Genomic DNA, 17,619 nt, shown 5'->3' on the forward strand with positions numbered 1-17,619 from the left:
AAGAAATTCTCATTACAACTTAATGCCATCCACACAGACTGCAGGGTCACAGGGAATGGCTAATGGTAGCCGACAAATGTTGGGTGTATTAGTCACAAAACATTTGGTGAATTCCATCAGAATGTCGTGACAACCTTCATAGCTAGTCCCAGCGAGCTGCTAGAGTCAGTGGAGTTTTCCTGTGACAAGCCGTCACTCTATCCTGGTTGAGCTTTATAGCACCAGTCAAAGCAGGCAGAGAAGATTGAAGTGACAGAGGCCCACTGAGTAAATAGTGAAACATGCAGCACATCATGAAATATTCAGCCAGGGTGTAAAAGCTCTAAATGCTTTTTCAGTTATTAGCACCTGCACTGGCTGCGTACATCTAACACTAACAGCATGTTAATTGCCACAATTTGTTAGGGTAGTTGTAGGAGAAATTTCGAAGGCATGAGACATTCTTTAGTGTGTCTTCAATTCCTCTCTTACCTTCAGCAAACCCACTCCTTCCTCCTAAAATTAGGCACCTGTGTGCATACACTTGCTAAGACATACCCACAAACCTGAAAGTCACATAGGAAAACTCAGAATTCCTGAACCACAGGCAGGGTGTTTCTAAAGACCGTGAATCTTGTGCAGGAGACAGCTAAACATCTTTTTGTGCACAAAACCAGGTATGTCTACCTGAGAAAGGCACAATTGCAGACTCTAACAAACACAGGTTGAAGAGGAGGGGTGTTTTTCTCAGGTGTGCTTTTTGTTGGCTTTATATAAGGAGAATTTTATCAGAGGACAGAATCAAAACTAGCCAAGATATTGTCTTACTAGTGTGTAAAGACTAAGAGATTACAGTTTATTTTCATGTAACCCCAGGGTCCTTCCTGCTGGTCACACAGTATTCTTGTACCCTGTGCTCAGCACATGGAATAATTCCACTGCAAATCAGGGAGGGTACATTGCTCTCATTCTCAACTGCATATGAATAATAGCAAGAGGGCTAAGACAAGAGTGACATAATACAAGGGTATGTTTAACAATAGTCATTTAATGAGGCAGCCATTTAGTCCTGAATAGTCTGTTCAGTTCTGTCCATTCCCAGTCAGTACCCAAAAGTTTCAGACTCAAAAACTCAGATTTTGCAGTGGTTATAAATGTGTGCTAGGGAGACAGTCCTCTTTAAAATGTAATGTTGACTTCCTTGCAATAGGTTTGCTGTAAGTGGGATTTATGGTTTTGCTTTAGGCTGTTGTCTTCCAGGCAGGCTTTTTGGGTTTGCAGCTGTAGCATGGCATTTAGCGTCGTTTTCAAGTTTAATTGCACATAAGTGGCATTATATGCTCTTCAAAACCTTGAAAAGATGGTATTTTGCTCTTCATTTTAAGTCATGCGTATGTAATATCTGCCATAAGAACCAGAGAAGCTATTTTTAAACTGGGGTTATGGATGAGGGAAATTTAACTTTTGTTCCTTCCCTTCCAAACAGGCTATACATGTCTTTTCCTAGCCAGAAGGACTAAATGCTTTGGTCATTGCAAGTCATAAAAACCAACATCTCAATTAATGCAAATACTAGGGGTTTAATTGACAGAAAGTGCATTTCTTCCTATGACTTGAATTCTTGAATCAGAGGACTTTACAGCCCTGGAGAACATAATGACTGCAGCGTTTCTGCAGTAACCTGCCAGTGTGACTCAAGCACAGCTTGACAAGGCCATCTTCAAGGATGAGGAGGCAGAGAGGCTCTAGAAACATTCAGTCCATGATTTGGCTGTAAGGGCAACAACTGTAATGCTTTGTGTAATATAAATTTTAATGGGAAAAGGGTGTCCAAATGCCTTAGGCAGATTTGACAGCTTTGGCCTCTCTCTGTGTCTATCTTAATTAATTTTTAGTGTGCGCAAAACAGGTTTGGATCATCAGATTAATGAGGGTGTATATGTCCAAAGTAGTAATACTATTTTATCACTGTTGTGATCAATTCAGTTTTTAAATATGTAAGTCAGTGTATCTTGTGATACACTCAGTAACATCTGAGGACAAAGTTGGACCTAGGCACTGAAGAGTTTCCAAGGTCCAGAGACACATTCAGGGATCACTTTACTGAGAATGAAAGAACATTGATTAAAGAGAGATTGAAATAATATCTTAGCCCAGAAGATTTAAATTTAATAAACACACTTACATGAATAACCCCACCTATTGTGAAACAGAATGTGGCTAGTCATATATATATATATATATAACATATATATATATATATCATATACATCACAGACTTCTCAGGCAATAATACATTATTCTGGAGTAAAAATAGTAAAGTATCTCTTAGCATGATTTCATGTTGTGTGTCCCATCCTGTTTGCTTCCTTTAAGGTTCATACTTGCTATACTTCAAGCAGTAAAGCAGAGTCTAAACAATTTATGACACTGCAAATAAATGCACATATTGATTAAGAAAACCCAAATCCAAAGGTCTGTGTTTTTTTAAAAAAATCACTGTTACCTAAAACTTCAAAAGGGAGTTATATCTGATGATTCACATGCATTGTTCTTCCCTCAGCCCACTTAAGTTTAAGCCTAAAATATTCCAATAAAGCTTTGGCAGAAGCTACTTTGAATGTTCCCAATTAGGATGCAAAGCCCAAAAGAACTACGCTAAGCTTTAAGCACTCACACTCTAAAAATTGCCTCAAACCTCAAGGCAGTTGACCATAATTGGATGTCAGATATCTGATACCACCTGCTTTGTTATAACATTCCTTTCAATTTGTATCATTTTTGTGTCTGGGATTAGAGAATTGCTAAATGCTCACTTGTGTTAAAGCTCAGATCATCTATTTAATTTTACATCTCAGAGCAGAAAGGAAACACTGATTGCAAAACTAGAATGTGACATTTTTTAGAAACTGATTTATTATAGTTCCTCTGATGAAAGATAGAGGAAAATTCCTTCTTATAGGTGCTTGATTTCTGAAAGGAAAAGAAGGTGATTTGACTGGTAAACTTTGCTTTTGAAAAGTGAACTTTTCAGTGCTCCTCTAGAAAAACTCAAGAAGAAATGTTTTGTTGAAGTATTGGGGGAAAAAATCCCTAACCCTTAAACAACAGAAAGAAAAACATTTCTCACTGAAAGCTCCTGAAGATTTCTAATCTTTTGGCAAACTTTCTTATTTTGAAACATATAGCTAACACATTCAATTAGAAAAATTAGCTGGGACAGAGCATCACTAAATGCTGTCTGAACATTAATACAACCTTCAAATGGAAGTGTGTTCATGGCTGCAGTTCTTACTATACCACCTGCAGCTCTGAGCAGATGGGGAATGCCCAATGAGCAGCATCTCAGTCAGCTCTCAGACAAAACTACCATGGCTGCATCTTGCTGATGGATGGAGGAAGAGAATGCAGAGTCCATATATTTTTCCAGAAATTAAAAGAAGCCAGCAAAACAACAACCAAGCCCCCAGAACAAACCCCTTTGATACAGCTTTTTCATCTCTGCTTCCTACAAAAGAGGGAACACACTTAGGCAGGGCCTGTCATTATTCAGCTTGGACCAGGATCAGAGACTCCAGACAGTCCTAGGTCTCCTCTGCTGCCAGTGGGTTACAGTGAAATCACTGAACTGTACCTCTATTGGGAGAATTTAAAAACTTTGAAAACACAGTGTTTCTTTTTTTCAGATGAGTCTGAGTTACGTCTTTGCCATGTAGGGCATTGATTGTCTTAAAGTGTCAGAAGATTCTGGTTTAAATGGAACATTGTGTTAATAGTTTCTCAACTTTTTTTGAGCCACTTTCTTTGGAGTTGACCCTGTTTGAGTGAAATGCATGAGAATTTTCCAGTGATTTGAATGGGTCTGTAATCAGTGGCTATAAAATGACATATTCAGTGATCAGTAATTGATCACCCTGACTGAATTAGATGTTATACTTTTCATAGGAATGCAAGTGTTGGTTGCATGGTAACTTAGCATACCATGTTCAGGGTGAATTAACCTATATCACACACTATCTGCTATCAGAGTCTGTTTTAGCAGTCCTGCAGAAGAGAGGGTCTCACCAAAGCCTGCTGGTTCAAATGATTTAAAAGCAGGAAACTCATGTTTAAAGAGCTCAGACAATATGGGCATTTCTTTAACAGGCTTCAAAGGGCAAACTGCTTTAAAATTTGGGTACCTGTCTCTGACTACTTAGCATAATCTTACATTGCAAATACTTTCTTCTTTTAAATGTTACAATTCTATGTCAAGATATTTCAAGCATTCATGACAAAAACCTGATGTAAAGACTGTAGCTTTCCAGACAAAGCACTATTAAATCACGCTAAATAGAAGATTTTAGGGTCAGTTTATCCTGTACCTTGTGAATACAATTCTGCTAATGCTATTGTATAATGCAGTCACTTAGGGGTCTTCACCAGCATGTGAGAGTGTTGGAGTCACTTAGTACTTAGCTTAATGTTTGATTTTAGCATATAAATTAAAGAACTCTATGTGTCTGTGCTTAGAGGTAGCTTTATAGCTGGAGAGCAAGTTCATAAAAATGTCTTTCATTTGCTTCTCCTTTGAGAAGCCTTGTGCTTTAAAATGTTGCAGCAGAAACACTTAGAAGGTTATCACAGGTAGACTTGTCAGAGAAAATGGACATTGTTGTTTGGTATTAAAATCATGTATTCCAGATATGGGCATTTGTTAGTCAGTCTGCTCTAAAATGACATACTGCTGAATCTTTAAAGGGCTTCAGTTTGGGAAAGCAAAATATGATTGGGCAAATTGCTAAAATATTTAAAGTGCAGCCTGTTAAAGCTTTTACTGTGAAGAGCATCACGTCAGAAGTTGTATGTGGTAAAAGCAAGTAATTGGCTTTCCATACTTATGCCAGTCAGTCAGCGTGGGGCTCTGTTCCTGTCCCTTCTACATCATTGCAGATGCCTATAGGAACTTTGATACTTATTTCAGAGGGGTGGGACTGGAAAGAAAAAAACTTTGTATGGGTGTGATGGTGTCAGAAAACCCTATTTAAAATTAAATGGTTATTGTTGGTATAGAAGACCATAGAAAGTCACTGAAACTGCACCCAACATTTTATTTTATTTTTTTTTTTGTATGAAGCTTTTATTTTAAAATGTCCTCATTGAAAGCATGTTAAAGTGTAAATAATTTCATTTTTTTTTACTTTTATCCCTCTTTGTACACAGCTCTTGGGATATCTTTCCATCCATAATTCATAGTATTTTCCATTTATGTTGTCCTCAACTTGTTTTTCCCCAGGCATGACCCCTTGTTAATTCCTGGCAACGAGCAGATTGACAATATGGATGCCAACGTGAAAAAGTACGATTCTACAGGGATGTTTCATTGGTGTCCAGCCAAAGACATTGAAAAGGTCATTTTGGTAGGTATTGATGATAAGTTGTGTTTGAAAAGAGGTTATTTAAACCATAGAACTGTTGTCTAATGGATAAATAATTTAGTCTCTACTGTCACAAAAAACAGTGTATTTGAAATCAGGAGCAAGAGTGATGAAACCAAAGCTGGGATTTTGGTTAAGGATTTTTGATTACATAAATCTTTATGCTCAGTGCAACAATAAAAAATTCATCCAGTATGGTGAATTTCTTTTTCGTAAACTGAAATTTGCATATTTGGTTTAAATCTTTAGAGAATTAAGATTAGAAAAACTTAAATCTTACATACCCCACCTTTTTCTTTACACAAGGTAGTAATGATTCTAACATGGGCAGGTGTTGTTTTGACTTACCTTTTATTTATTGATGTTTTATTAATTATTGTTAATTGATTTTTTATTAATTTTGTTTTCTTAGAACTTCTCTCTCATATTCCAGTATTTCAAGACACCCAAATAAGCCAGAGCAAGTAGTGCTCCTGCTCTGACTCTAGCATGTTGCAGGGAGCCCTGTCTATGTTTGTTTCATTTCTTTAACTGGGAAAGCCATCAAACTGACTCAAGTCATTAAAAATAATTAGGAGGCCTATCACAGTCTATTTTGAAAGTTTATGCCACTTGTGTTCATGTACTCATACCTAAGAGTAGCAAGTAACTAACCCCAGATCTGGTAGGCAAAACTGATTATGTTTGAAATGAACTCCCTGGTGGATCTTCACTTTGTCGCACTTCATAAAGCTTTTCCCAAGCCTGCTCTCTCAGATTTTCCTGCACTGTGGTGTGGTGTAGCCAATGATGGTGACAGCCCCAGTTATTCCAGCAATCAGGGGTTAAAAGCTTGTCTCCAGTTCTCCTCAGGGGTTTCTGCTATAACTCCTGGAATTGCCTGGAATCACACTATCACTATTTAAATAGTCAAGCAAGTAAATTCCAAATTTTAGAGATGGAGTTTTGAGATGGAGTTTGCCTGAACAGTTTTAAATAGTATCATTTGTTTGTAATCAGCAAGCAAGAAGGGGTAGCCCTGCTGTACAACACTTTCTAATAGAGATAGAAATCCTTCTTTGTGGTACAAACACATTTTAGCTGACAAACTACATGTTGCCCCACTTTGAAAAGTGTTCCTCCACAAATGGTGCTGGGGAGTGACTCAGTCATCATCTCTTGGTTATGCCATGTTAGTTTTTTCCACTATCAGCCTGTGAATCTGCAAGTCTGCCCAGGTTCTTTCTGCTTCATGCATCATCACTAATAAAGACACTGCCAGCAAAATGCTTCCCTACACCTTTTCAAACTTGCAGTCCACAATTTATGTCTACATTCATATCTATGCAAATTTAATGCTGTCCTTAGAGACCACACAAGTACAAATCAGTGCATAATTTGAAGATGATGGGATTTCCCAGGTTGTCTTCTAATTGATACTTGATGATATCCAAGTCAGAAAAGAATTAATTTTTCTGCCCAAGGTCTGTTTTGGCCCTGTGACATTCTATCAGTATCAGGTAGTAAGAAGGGAATTTTGCTGTATGTGGCTGCATACAGACTTAGGAGTGATTTATGGAGTGACATTTTTCACATACCTGCTTTCAAGACTTGGTGTCTGTCTTGTAAAGTCTGAGTATTCCAGACACATGGGCAGAGGCATGGGACAACAGACATGCTTCATTTGATGATTCGCTGATGTCTCCTGCTCTTTGAAGGGCCAAGACAACTCTCTTGGTCAAGCTGTATGAAAATCAATGTAATTGCCCTGGAGAAATTGAAAGCTCATGCATTTTTTAAGTGATGAGAAAACTTCTAATCAGAGTTCCCATTCTTCTGACATAATGAGCATATCTGCTGCATATTCCAATTTTAATTGCACACCACCATGCTTCTGTAATTTAGAAAAATGACATATACTGCGGATCAGTGAGAGGAAAATTTTGCAGATCACCACTGTTTTTGTTTTGTTCATTGGCTAAACTTCTGTGTAATGGTACAGAGTGTACAGTCTTGGCAATATGGTATCAGTGGTACACCAGCTATTTGATGGAGCACAGCAATGCCAAGACCGGCTCCAGAAATTAAGGTAATTTTTTCCATGGGACTTTATTTAATCATCTTGGTGTTTGAGTTGCCTGCTCAACTGAAGTAAAAGATGCTGAAGTTAGTGCAAAAATTTATCCTTCCACTGAGACAAGAAGATAATTCTGGCCACTGTTTAAACGTTCTCTATGAGACCTTTTCCCTCAGTAAGTCCAACTGGCCTGAAAATTTAGTATTAGTCACAAACTTGCACCTTTATTTTGTCGCTGAAAGAAGCTCATATAATGGGCATCCATTGTAAAGCAGAGCAGTGTAAAGCATTCATGGATTGTTTCACAGGGAAACAGGAGCTTGTCCTGAAATGGGAGCTTTGACTCTAAGAGACTATGGTCCTCAACTCACAAGAGCTGAGTAACATCACAAAACCCTGCAAGGAACACTGGACACTTAACATCTTCATTTTCAAATTGCTCCTGAAAAAACCCCAGCTAGTGATTTGTCAACTAGGGCATGATTTTGCATCTCTTTCCTATAATCCTTAGCTAAATCCACAGCACTTGGTAACCAGAGTCGCAATCCACATGTACAGAAACTTGAACAAGACTAGAATTTCACCCAATATAATGTCTCCTGAAATGCCAAAGGATTTGCAAACAAGAACAATTTAATTTTTTTTTTCTGCTGAGCACATTTAATGAAATATAAATAAGGGTAAAATGAATAGCTGTTCTCAAACTACTTCTTTGTGCATGAACAATATTGACAGTTGTATTTTTCCTGGTTTTAAACTCAGTATATGATTTAAGATTCCCTTTGTTTCATTTTTCCCTTGTCTTTTTGTTTTGTTTTGTTTGTTTTTTTTTTAGACTCGAAGTGAAGCAGCGATGACAGTTTTAAGTGGGCATGTAGTCGTTTGCATATTTGGGGATGTTAAATCTGCTTTGATTGGATTAAGAAATTTAGTGATGCCATTACGAGCCAGCAACTTTCACTACCATGAACTCAAGCATATTGTGTTTGTGGGTTCACTTGAATACCTGAGAAGGGAATGGGAGACACTGCATAACTTCCCCAAGGTTTCAATCTTGCCTGTAAGTTCAAAAGCCATATTATTGATACTTTGTTATTTAGGACACCAACTGGACAGATTCGTATTGACTTTGATCTTAGGCTTTTTTTACTTTTGTCTACTTATAGGCCTGAGGACTTAGATTTTCCCTTTACTGTGTCTATGAAAACAGAGCCCTGTGAGACCTTATTAGAAGATATTTGCTGCAGTGTTTGGTTCCTCATCATCCTCATCGGATGAGTTTCAGCTGCTATCAGATGTATTAGCTGTGTTATGTATTGAACATTCACTGTAGTGCCCTGCATGGAGTCCGTTCTGATCTGTGATTTCCCTGACAGAATGACAGCAGTTATTTATGATGTTGTTTATGTTTTTATACCCACAAAACCTTTGAAAAAATTATTGTTACTCTGTCTACGTAATATATATACATATGTATTCCTGTGGACTGGCCTGCTTGATAAGGAACATTGCCATGGCATTTCAGTTCAGAGTCCTGTGTGGACGTACAGCAAAATCCTGACCCTTTTAAAATCAATGAAAAGCTGTTATTGATCTTGGTAGACACAGACACTAAAACTGCAAAGGTCCTGTTTCTTCTGTACATCATTATGATTCACTCTTAAGAGCAAAATGTAGAAACAAGAGCTCCAGGAATAACAAATGAAGCCCTCCAAGCTGGTGTTCTTAGGCGACCATAGCTATAAATGACACGTGGGACCCCATGGTGTCAGCATGGAAGAAAATGCTTTGCATGTTATAGAGTAAAGTTAGTTTAGATTTTATTTTTTAAGAATGAAAAATTATGAGTTTACTAGCTCTTAATATTATTTCATTTCAGCATTTAAAAATAAATCAATCGATGATGAATGTAACCTTAACTGAATAATTGGGAAAATAGCTATAGAATGAAAGGGCTGTCTTTGCTTTTTGATTAATTCAGACTGTAGGTCTTTGTTACTGTAAATGCAGTTTTAGTGTTAGCCCTTGGCATTTTTCTGTAACCTGATCCAACAGATGGTGTCACAAGATTCTCTGCTGTCACAAAAATGGTGTCAATATCAGATTTGGTCAGTTAATATCCTCCTCTTTCTGCCAATTCCTTTTAATTCCAGTCACTGTGAAGGCTAAAGACTAGGGAATCAGAATTAAATTGATAATACTGTTGAACTACTGAGCAGAATAGAATCCTGCTACTGCTTCCAGTATATAAAGTGTACTCATTACTATAATGTGTTTTTGCAAAGTTTTGATTCTGAGTTCTGAAGAGACATTAAAGAAATGCACACCAGCTTTACTTTCCCCAGTTTACATCAAAATTCAGAGTAGCTTTAGATTAGTTTTTATTTGAATGGCTTAAATAATTAGTTGATGCAGCTTTAAAAACACAGAATTTCATAAAGGAATTATATCTTACATAATAATCAAGGGTGCTGAGGACCACACAGACTTCATTACTTTTTCTTCCATTTATTTTTCCCAGCCTGTCTGGTTCAAAATGGTGATATAAAGTTAAAAATAGCAGTAATTCCTGATCTAATTATACTAATTTCAAAATGTACTTAAATTTCTGAGATTATACTTGTAGGAGCCTGTTAAAGGGAGGCCACTCTCATAATTCTCCATGCTTTGGTTCACGAGGTAAAACTTGCTGCTGATATCTGATGGAGATGTGGCTGCAGCTGAATAGAAAAACATTTGTTCTGGTTTCAAAAAAAAAAAAGTGGAGTTTAAAGTCTGTATTAAAAGAAGCCTTTAAGCTGCTGAGTAAACTCTTAAAAAGTAGGCAAATGCCAATTTTAAATATCCTCAGGCAGCCTTAATTCTGTCCCTTTGCATAAAATCATTAGGAGTCAGCCTTTAATTAATTGCACAATTGCATATTATTTTTCCCCACAGAAATCCTGCTTCACTTGGTGCAGAGTACAGACAGAAAGGGCAGGATTAAAGTGGCTGGAATAACCATAACCTAACTTTGGAGTAGTTTATAATGAAATCATATATCTTTGATACATACTGTTTTTCACAAGGTTTAATGTCTCAAATTATTTAAAGTTACATGGAATAATTAAACTGGCAATCCCTGAATAAGAATTGAGCTCTTCCTTTACTGTGTGCATTTTGAATTCACTTTTGCATCGAGTATTCTCAGTGGAGTTCAGGAGATACTCACCATGAATGATCAGGAGATGAAAGACTAGGGTCTTGATTTTATGGAAGTCACTGCATGACACTGAGACAGTTATGTCTCCTCATCATTGGGGTCTTTGGGCACCAAAACGTGTGAGGCAGAAGAGTAGAATCTAGGTTCCATTAAAATAAAAAAAATAAAAAATAATTTAAAAAAAGTTAAATTCCTGGACCTCACAACCCCTGTAATATCTTAATATTCTGTAACTATAGCTGTAGTCTGTGGAATGTGAAAGGCAAGTGTAATTTTGAACAAAAAAAATCATGTTAAGTGTCATATCTCAGGTTTGTTAACTATGAAAAAAAAAATCCATAGGCTACTGCAGCATTTTGTTTTAATGATTCTGTCCTCTGATTGAGGATTGTGGAACAGGGAAGGTTGCACAAGTTGTGCCCATTAGTATAAAGTCCTGTTTCTGTTTCAGAGGGTTTAATCACACAGCTTTGAAGCTCAGTGTGTTTTCCTTCTAGAAGCACCAAAAGCGTGCTTCGAAAAGGATTAACCTTTTCTGTGTATTGCTTTAGGTAGAAAAAAATAGCTTTGTCCTGATTGCATTTCAAATGTGCAGGACACGTAATGCTTTCCTGTTTAAATTGCTGTTCTTTTGCCCAAGACCATTGAGAGTTGGTAGGAGATAAATAGACATTTAAAACACCCCCCTTGTTATATTCAGAGAGCCAGAGGTTGCCACATGATAGCAACTTAAATCAAGACAATTTCAAGTCACCGATGAGATGTAGAATGCTGGCATTATTCCTGTTTCTTGTTTGTTAGTAATAGCTTGACTGAGTATTGAGACTGAACCTAAAATGCTGCCATCAGCACCAACTACCCTTTAGATTAGCACACATCTCCTATTCCCTGGCACATAGTTAGACCAGCTTAATGTCAGAGCATAAAAAAGATACTTGTTAAATAATTTCCCAAAGCTCCTTCTCAATCTTTAATTTGTTTTTCTTTTTTCCCCTCTTCTGCACCCCCCTTTTTTTCTTCCCTGTGCCGAAGGGTACACCATTAAGTCGGGCTGATTTAAGGGCTGTCAACATCAACCTCTGCGACATGTGCGTTATCCTGTCAGCCAATCAGAATAATATTGATGATGCTTCGCTGCAGGACAAGGAATGCATCTTGGCGTCACTCAACATCAAATCTATGCAGTTTGATGACAGCATTGGGGTCTTGCAGGCTAATTCCCAAGGTAAGGACTGCCCTATAATACTTCTCTGCAGTGCCTACAGGGGACAGGACCTGGCAGGAAGAATATCCCTCACTCAGTAATTCAAAGACCCCTACATCAGCTTGCTTGACAGTTAAACCTGCTGATTGGTATGATGGCTTTTAAAGGGACAGTCACGTAGTTTCTCTGCTACATCACAAAGCACATCTTTCAGAGGAGAAATGAATGAACATGAAACTGGCATTTTTTCCCATTTTAAAATTTTCCTAGATAATACATAAAAACGTCATTTTCTCGCTGTGGCTTCCTTTACAGGGTGAGTTGCTGTTATATAACCAGGGATAACTTGCAGTTATTCTTTGGAATACCTGAAGTTTCTGTCTAACAAAATTTCTTTTTATGTAAAACACATTGCAACTACAGAGAAAATACAAGTTTGAGTAACACAAGCCAAAAAGTAAAATAAAAATAACAAGAACTTTAAGTTTTCTTTGCAGCTTTGGCACCTTCTTGCTCAAGAAGCAACTGAGAATTAACTGAAAGCTTATTTCTTCCCATGGTTTGACATGTAGTCATCCCATTTAAAGACACTGAACAAAATCTTTCAATCTTTCCTGAGAGTAGGGGACTGATTCATAGGTAGCCAAAGGCTATTTTACACCATCTGTGCCTGTGCAAAGCAGCTGCAAAGCAGTCATAAGCACCCTGGCAAAGACCATCAGTGTAAAAACAATCATCTTCCCATCCCTGAAGGGTCTTGCAGCTTATGCAGCTGAAGTCCTACCTTTGATAAACCTATTAACTGCAGCAGTAAATATTCCCTCTGGATCTACTTCTGCTATAAATGAAGGTGGAAAGGATTGTGCTTTGGTCTGCAGTTTCCTTGTGAGCCTGATCTAGAGATAGTTTTCCCTCAAGGACTGTGTGAACTAAGTTTAAGTTCAGGTTTTCCTCTTTACACTCTAATCAGGAAATAGGAATTATGTGCCAAAAATCAGAGTCTGCAATGTAACTTCTTGAATATAGAAACTTGAGCATAGGAAATTCTTAGAATCAGCAATAAAATAGTGGAATTTAATACTGGAATTAAATTGTACCAGGAAGCTAAAAGTTTGAAGTTTTCAAAGTCAAACTGGATAGTTTTCTGGATAAAAAAGTAGATTTAGAGAAGAAAAGGAAGAAACTAATTGTTTTCAGCCCCGTGAGTGTTGAAAGTTTCAAATCTGTGGTCTGGAAATAACACAACTCCAAATATTTTAGAGTTCTTTCCTCATAAATTTGGGAGACTGACTTGCTCACACTCTGATAGCTTATAGTCAGGATTTCAAAACTCATTGCAGAAGTTGAACACAGGCATAGAAGCTCTTGGGATTTGAAATTCTGTATTGAAACTAGATCTATACTTTCACTACCAGGCTAATGGCTATTCTTTGATGAATCTCTTCCCTATCACACACATAATTAAAATAATCAAGAATATCTTCTTGAGCACGAACAGTCTGAGAGAATTTTCTGTCTTTGTTCAGAAGTTAGAGATACTTCCAGCACTTGACTGTTGTATTTTACCTCTGGGAGTACACAGGGTCAGACCATCCCTCAGCAATGATAGAGAAACCTGTCAATAACCAGTCTCATGCACCACATGAACACCTGTCATTTTTTACTCTCCATCCTTGGTCTCAAGACCTGACTGCATAGAGATCGAAGAAGCTGATCTGACCTCATAGTTGACCCTGCTTAGAGCAGGAAATAAGACCAGAGACTCTGCAATGTCCCTTCCAGACTGAATTGTTCTGTGACTCTCTAATACCCAGGTTGTTGCTACAGCAATAGCTCCCGTAGGTCAGGAAGTGTACACTGGCCATAGTCCAAATCCCTTTAGCCCTTTTAAATGTTGCTGATGCAGAGAAGCAGAGGAACAATAGGTGAGCACATTCTTAGAAATTTTTGACAATTCTTCAGGTAAATATCAGACTGCATTTTAAGAAATAAAAGGTGACTCTTTCCATAGCTGTCCTGAGGAAACAGGGCATAACATAAGGCAGGTAACCAGCAGCCGATTTTAATTGATTAAGGAAGGGCTCCTGCAAGCCCAGTTCCTTCAGAAAATAATTGTCTTCACAGTAAATTCTCTGTTTATGAAATCCACAACTCCTGAATTGGTTGTGTTCCTCTCAATACAGTAAATTTTCATGAAAGACCTTGAATAAAATGATTAGACTGTCAGAAGCAGTTAGATCAGTCGATTGCACAAACTTTACTGGAAATGATATGCAATGTGACATTTTTGTCTGTGAAATGCAGCTTTAGCATACGGCAGACACAACTACCATGACAATTACATAAACTAGGTGATTCAACTTTTGCTGGTCAACATGCAGCATATTAGAACAAACTCACAGATTCTTACTGGCAATTAAGTACCTTTATTTACAGAGCAAGTTGTCATTTTACATTTGTGTATTGCTTGACATACTTACCCTTAACACATTGGCTGGTACAAACTTCCAGTATTGCCAGCCTGACTTTTTCTAGATCTTAAAGTGTGATTTTGAATCAAGACATCCTCATCAACGTCATGCTTCGGATCTTCTATATTGTTCTTTTATGTTACTTCTGTTACTGATCATCAGAAGCACTGACATTAGAAAATCTGGAGGTGTAGCAGAGGGTCAGTTGACCTATGACAGGGTGTTGAAAAGAGAAGAAATAAAAAATATGTGAGCAGTCTAAACAATGTATGGGCTGAGCTACAAGATTTTTGGTGAGGGATTTAACAGTATGACCTTACCCTTGCCATTCTGAGTAAAATAGTATTTATTATATATGTATAATTATGTAGTCACTAAGCAGTGGAATCTCTTATGAAAACCTAATACATAGTTTATGTTTACATTTCTGAAAAAATAAAATACGGTCATTTAATTGATAGGTTATTGAATATACAAGGGTCTTTCTAGTTTGTATCTCTGATTATTTCATTTCAGCTTTAGGCAAAAGATGACACTGGTACAAGAAGGGTGCTATAAAAACAGGATGCAAATTTATTTAACCATCAGATTAGCCATAATTGTTGGCAAATATTGAAATACATTGGTTTAAGTTGGTAGCAGGAAAAGAATCCACAAATGTTGGGATTTCATTCCCTTTTTCCTATAGCTTCATCCTCATCGCCTGCTTTAACACCAAAGTCACTCTCAGCCCTAGGCATATAAAGATCCATCACTAGCCAGCCCTCTGGATCCACCCAAAGATGCCCTCTGCAGCCAGGGACATAGTGTTGAAATGGAACCCAGGTGCAATCAGACAGGAAAGATCCTGCAGAAGGAACAGGTGGGTGGACACATGTCTTTGCTGAAAGGGAAAGTTCTTTAGCAATAGGCATAGCAGTTCCCAATGGATTAAGTTAACTGCTGAAAAATCAGTTCTGAATTAATCTGGTCTGAATTAACAAAGGATTTTCTCACTTCTAGTTCAATACTAAGTTAAAACACTCACAGCCATTCTCATACAGAAATGAAGACTTGGTAGTACCTCCCTATGGTGTTAAAATATCCCCAGGTTTTTGAACTGGTTAACAGTAATTATCTGGACCTTCTATAAGTAGTGCAGCAGCATTTTTGTCCTCTGGATTGCCTGTCTTGGGTCACAACTGATCCGGCCAGAACTGCATTTTATCCAAGCACAGTGCTCTGCCTCGACCTTCCATGGAAGAAAAATCCAACTTCAAGTTCCAAGACATAGGAAAAAAATAATAAACTGGACCAGAGCTACAAATGACCTGGCATATCCAGAGGGGATGGCAGTAAACTATCTAAGTTGTCAAATCTATGTTCATCATCAGCTGTCTGGCAACAGATGACCAAATGCATGGCTACACAGAGCTGTGTGTGGAAACAAGCTGTCTTCCTAAGGAAGAAAAGCTTACTAACAGTCCTGGAAGGATTTTCTGATCTTCTTTACATAAAATGTGTACTTCTACTCAAGAAGCTCTTTCAAATTAAACCTGTGCTGTTCAAAGCTCTCATGTTGAAAGTGTTCTCAGGACTGTCTGCATTGATCGTTTCAGAGCTGACTGGGCTGACCAAAGCTCCGTGGGCTTGCTAGAGGTTAGGGCTGCAAACTCTAATGTCCTGAAAATGAGCTTTTGGAAATCATCAGGGCAGTTCATCGCCTTTGGGAGACCTGGAACCTAGATTCCAAGGACAGAAAGGCCAAAGTTTATCCCACTGAAACTGCAGGAAACTATTTTTTCACTAAGCTATCTCAGATTTGAAGTACAAAATATAAAGTGGGAGATTGGCCCACCTCTTCACAAAATTATTTTTAAACTCAACCAAATGTTTGATTTGTGACAAGGAAGCCCTGTTTATCTTGATTTCCTCTGATAGATCTTGACTGTCTTCCTAGAAAGATCTGTAAAGAGGTGTGTGTTTGTGTTGGAGAAAAAGTCACCCCCAAGTACTGGAGATTGGTTTTTATTGTCCTTTCTGTTTCTTATTCTGTTCTCTCAAACAGAAATTCAGATTATTTCATCAAGAAGTATTTTGAAGAGCAGACCAGAGAATATTAGGTCCATAGCCATAACATGTGCTTCTCAGTCATAACATTTTTCCAAAGAACCTGGGAGGACTGAGTATATGATGGGATCTGCCTTGTCTGTTAAATTGGGAGACCTCCAGTAATTTCCCTTTCCTTCATTTTGTTGCCATTTCCATCCTTTCTTCTTCAAGTATCATCTATTGACTATTCCCATTTAGTTTTCATGTTTCTTGTTTTTTTCTCTGAGTCCTACTTTGTGGGAATTTTATTTGTTATTTTATCCACTAGATGAACACGGCCCAACACAAAATATTTATCTTCAGTTGTAACTAAAGCTGCTATTTGGCTTTCTTCCCAAAACCCAGAAAGACAATTATACCTAACTGTTTAGAGATTTATAAATACTGTACCAGAGTAGCCTCTGGGTAGTAACTTTATATATCCAACTCAATAATTTTCTTTTATTGGATAGTGATTTAGAGCTTATTTTGAGTCCTATATAATAAGAGCAGTACATTTCATTAAAAAACACTTACTAAACGATAAAGAAAAGTGATCTTATAGCTTCAGGCAGGTCTAAAGTACAGAAAGGGGAGGCTGTACAGTAACATTTTGTCCATAGACATTCTAAGACAGATCACAGTACAGCAGTGTAGACGTATTTCAGCAAAGTAACAATTGCAGCTGTTTTCTGAATGACTTCAACTTATGAGAATTTTCCCAAGGAACACTATTTCAACACATGAGAGATCTTTTTAGGGCCTTCATTTACAGTTCTCATAATAGATCCTCCAACAAGAAAGAATAAAGAGAAAAACATGAAGATTGGATGAACTCCTGGGTAATACATTTCATACATCATGGCGGGATTCTTCTGGGGAAAATCCTATAAAATCAAGTAAACGTACTCAGAATTTTACACACTGACTTTCAAGTGTAACAGATTGCACAAGGTAAAATAGCCCTGTACAAGTTTAATTTCATTTGATTTAGTTCCTTCAAAAATCGCTTATGACATCATTGTCACCTTCTGTCGGAGCTGTCCTAAACTTTGATTGAAAGTACGGAAACAGAGTTTCATAAGATTTATTTCACAATCTGATCATTAATTCTTATATCACTGCAACATTTTATGAACTTGGTCTCACAATTTGCTGCAATAAATTTCTTATTAAAATGAATTTGAGATGCTTTCCCTTGTGCTTGCAGATAATATATT

The 17,619-nt window shown here is 37.5% G+C and overlaps 1 protein-coding gene across 1 annotated transcript in view; it reads left to right on the top strand.

Annotated features, from left to right (window-relative positions):
* The window catches only part of KCNMA1 (potassium calcium-activated channel subfamily M alpha 1), a 255,043-nt gene that overhangs the window by 193,760 nt on the left and 43,664 nt on the right, over window positions 1-17,619 (top strand). Inside the window, exons 22-24 of the mRNA XM_033515702.1 lie at window positions 5,255-5,378; window positions 8,288-8,512; window positions 11,687-11,879. Of these exons, the coding sequence (XP_033371593.1) occupies window positions 5,255-5,378; window positions 8,288-8,512; window positions 11,687-11,879 (542 nt within the window). The remainder of the gene's footprint in view (window positions 1-5,254; window positions 5,379-8,287; window positions 8,513-11,686; window positions 11,880-17,619) is intronic.

This window comes from Parus major, chromosome 6 (assembly GCF_001522545.3).
Source record: "Parus major isolate Abel chromosome 6, Parus_major1.1, whole genome shotgun sequence".
Lineage (NCBI taxonomy): Eukaryota > Metazoa > Chordata > Aves > Passeriformes > Paridae > Parus > Parus major.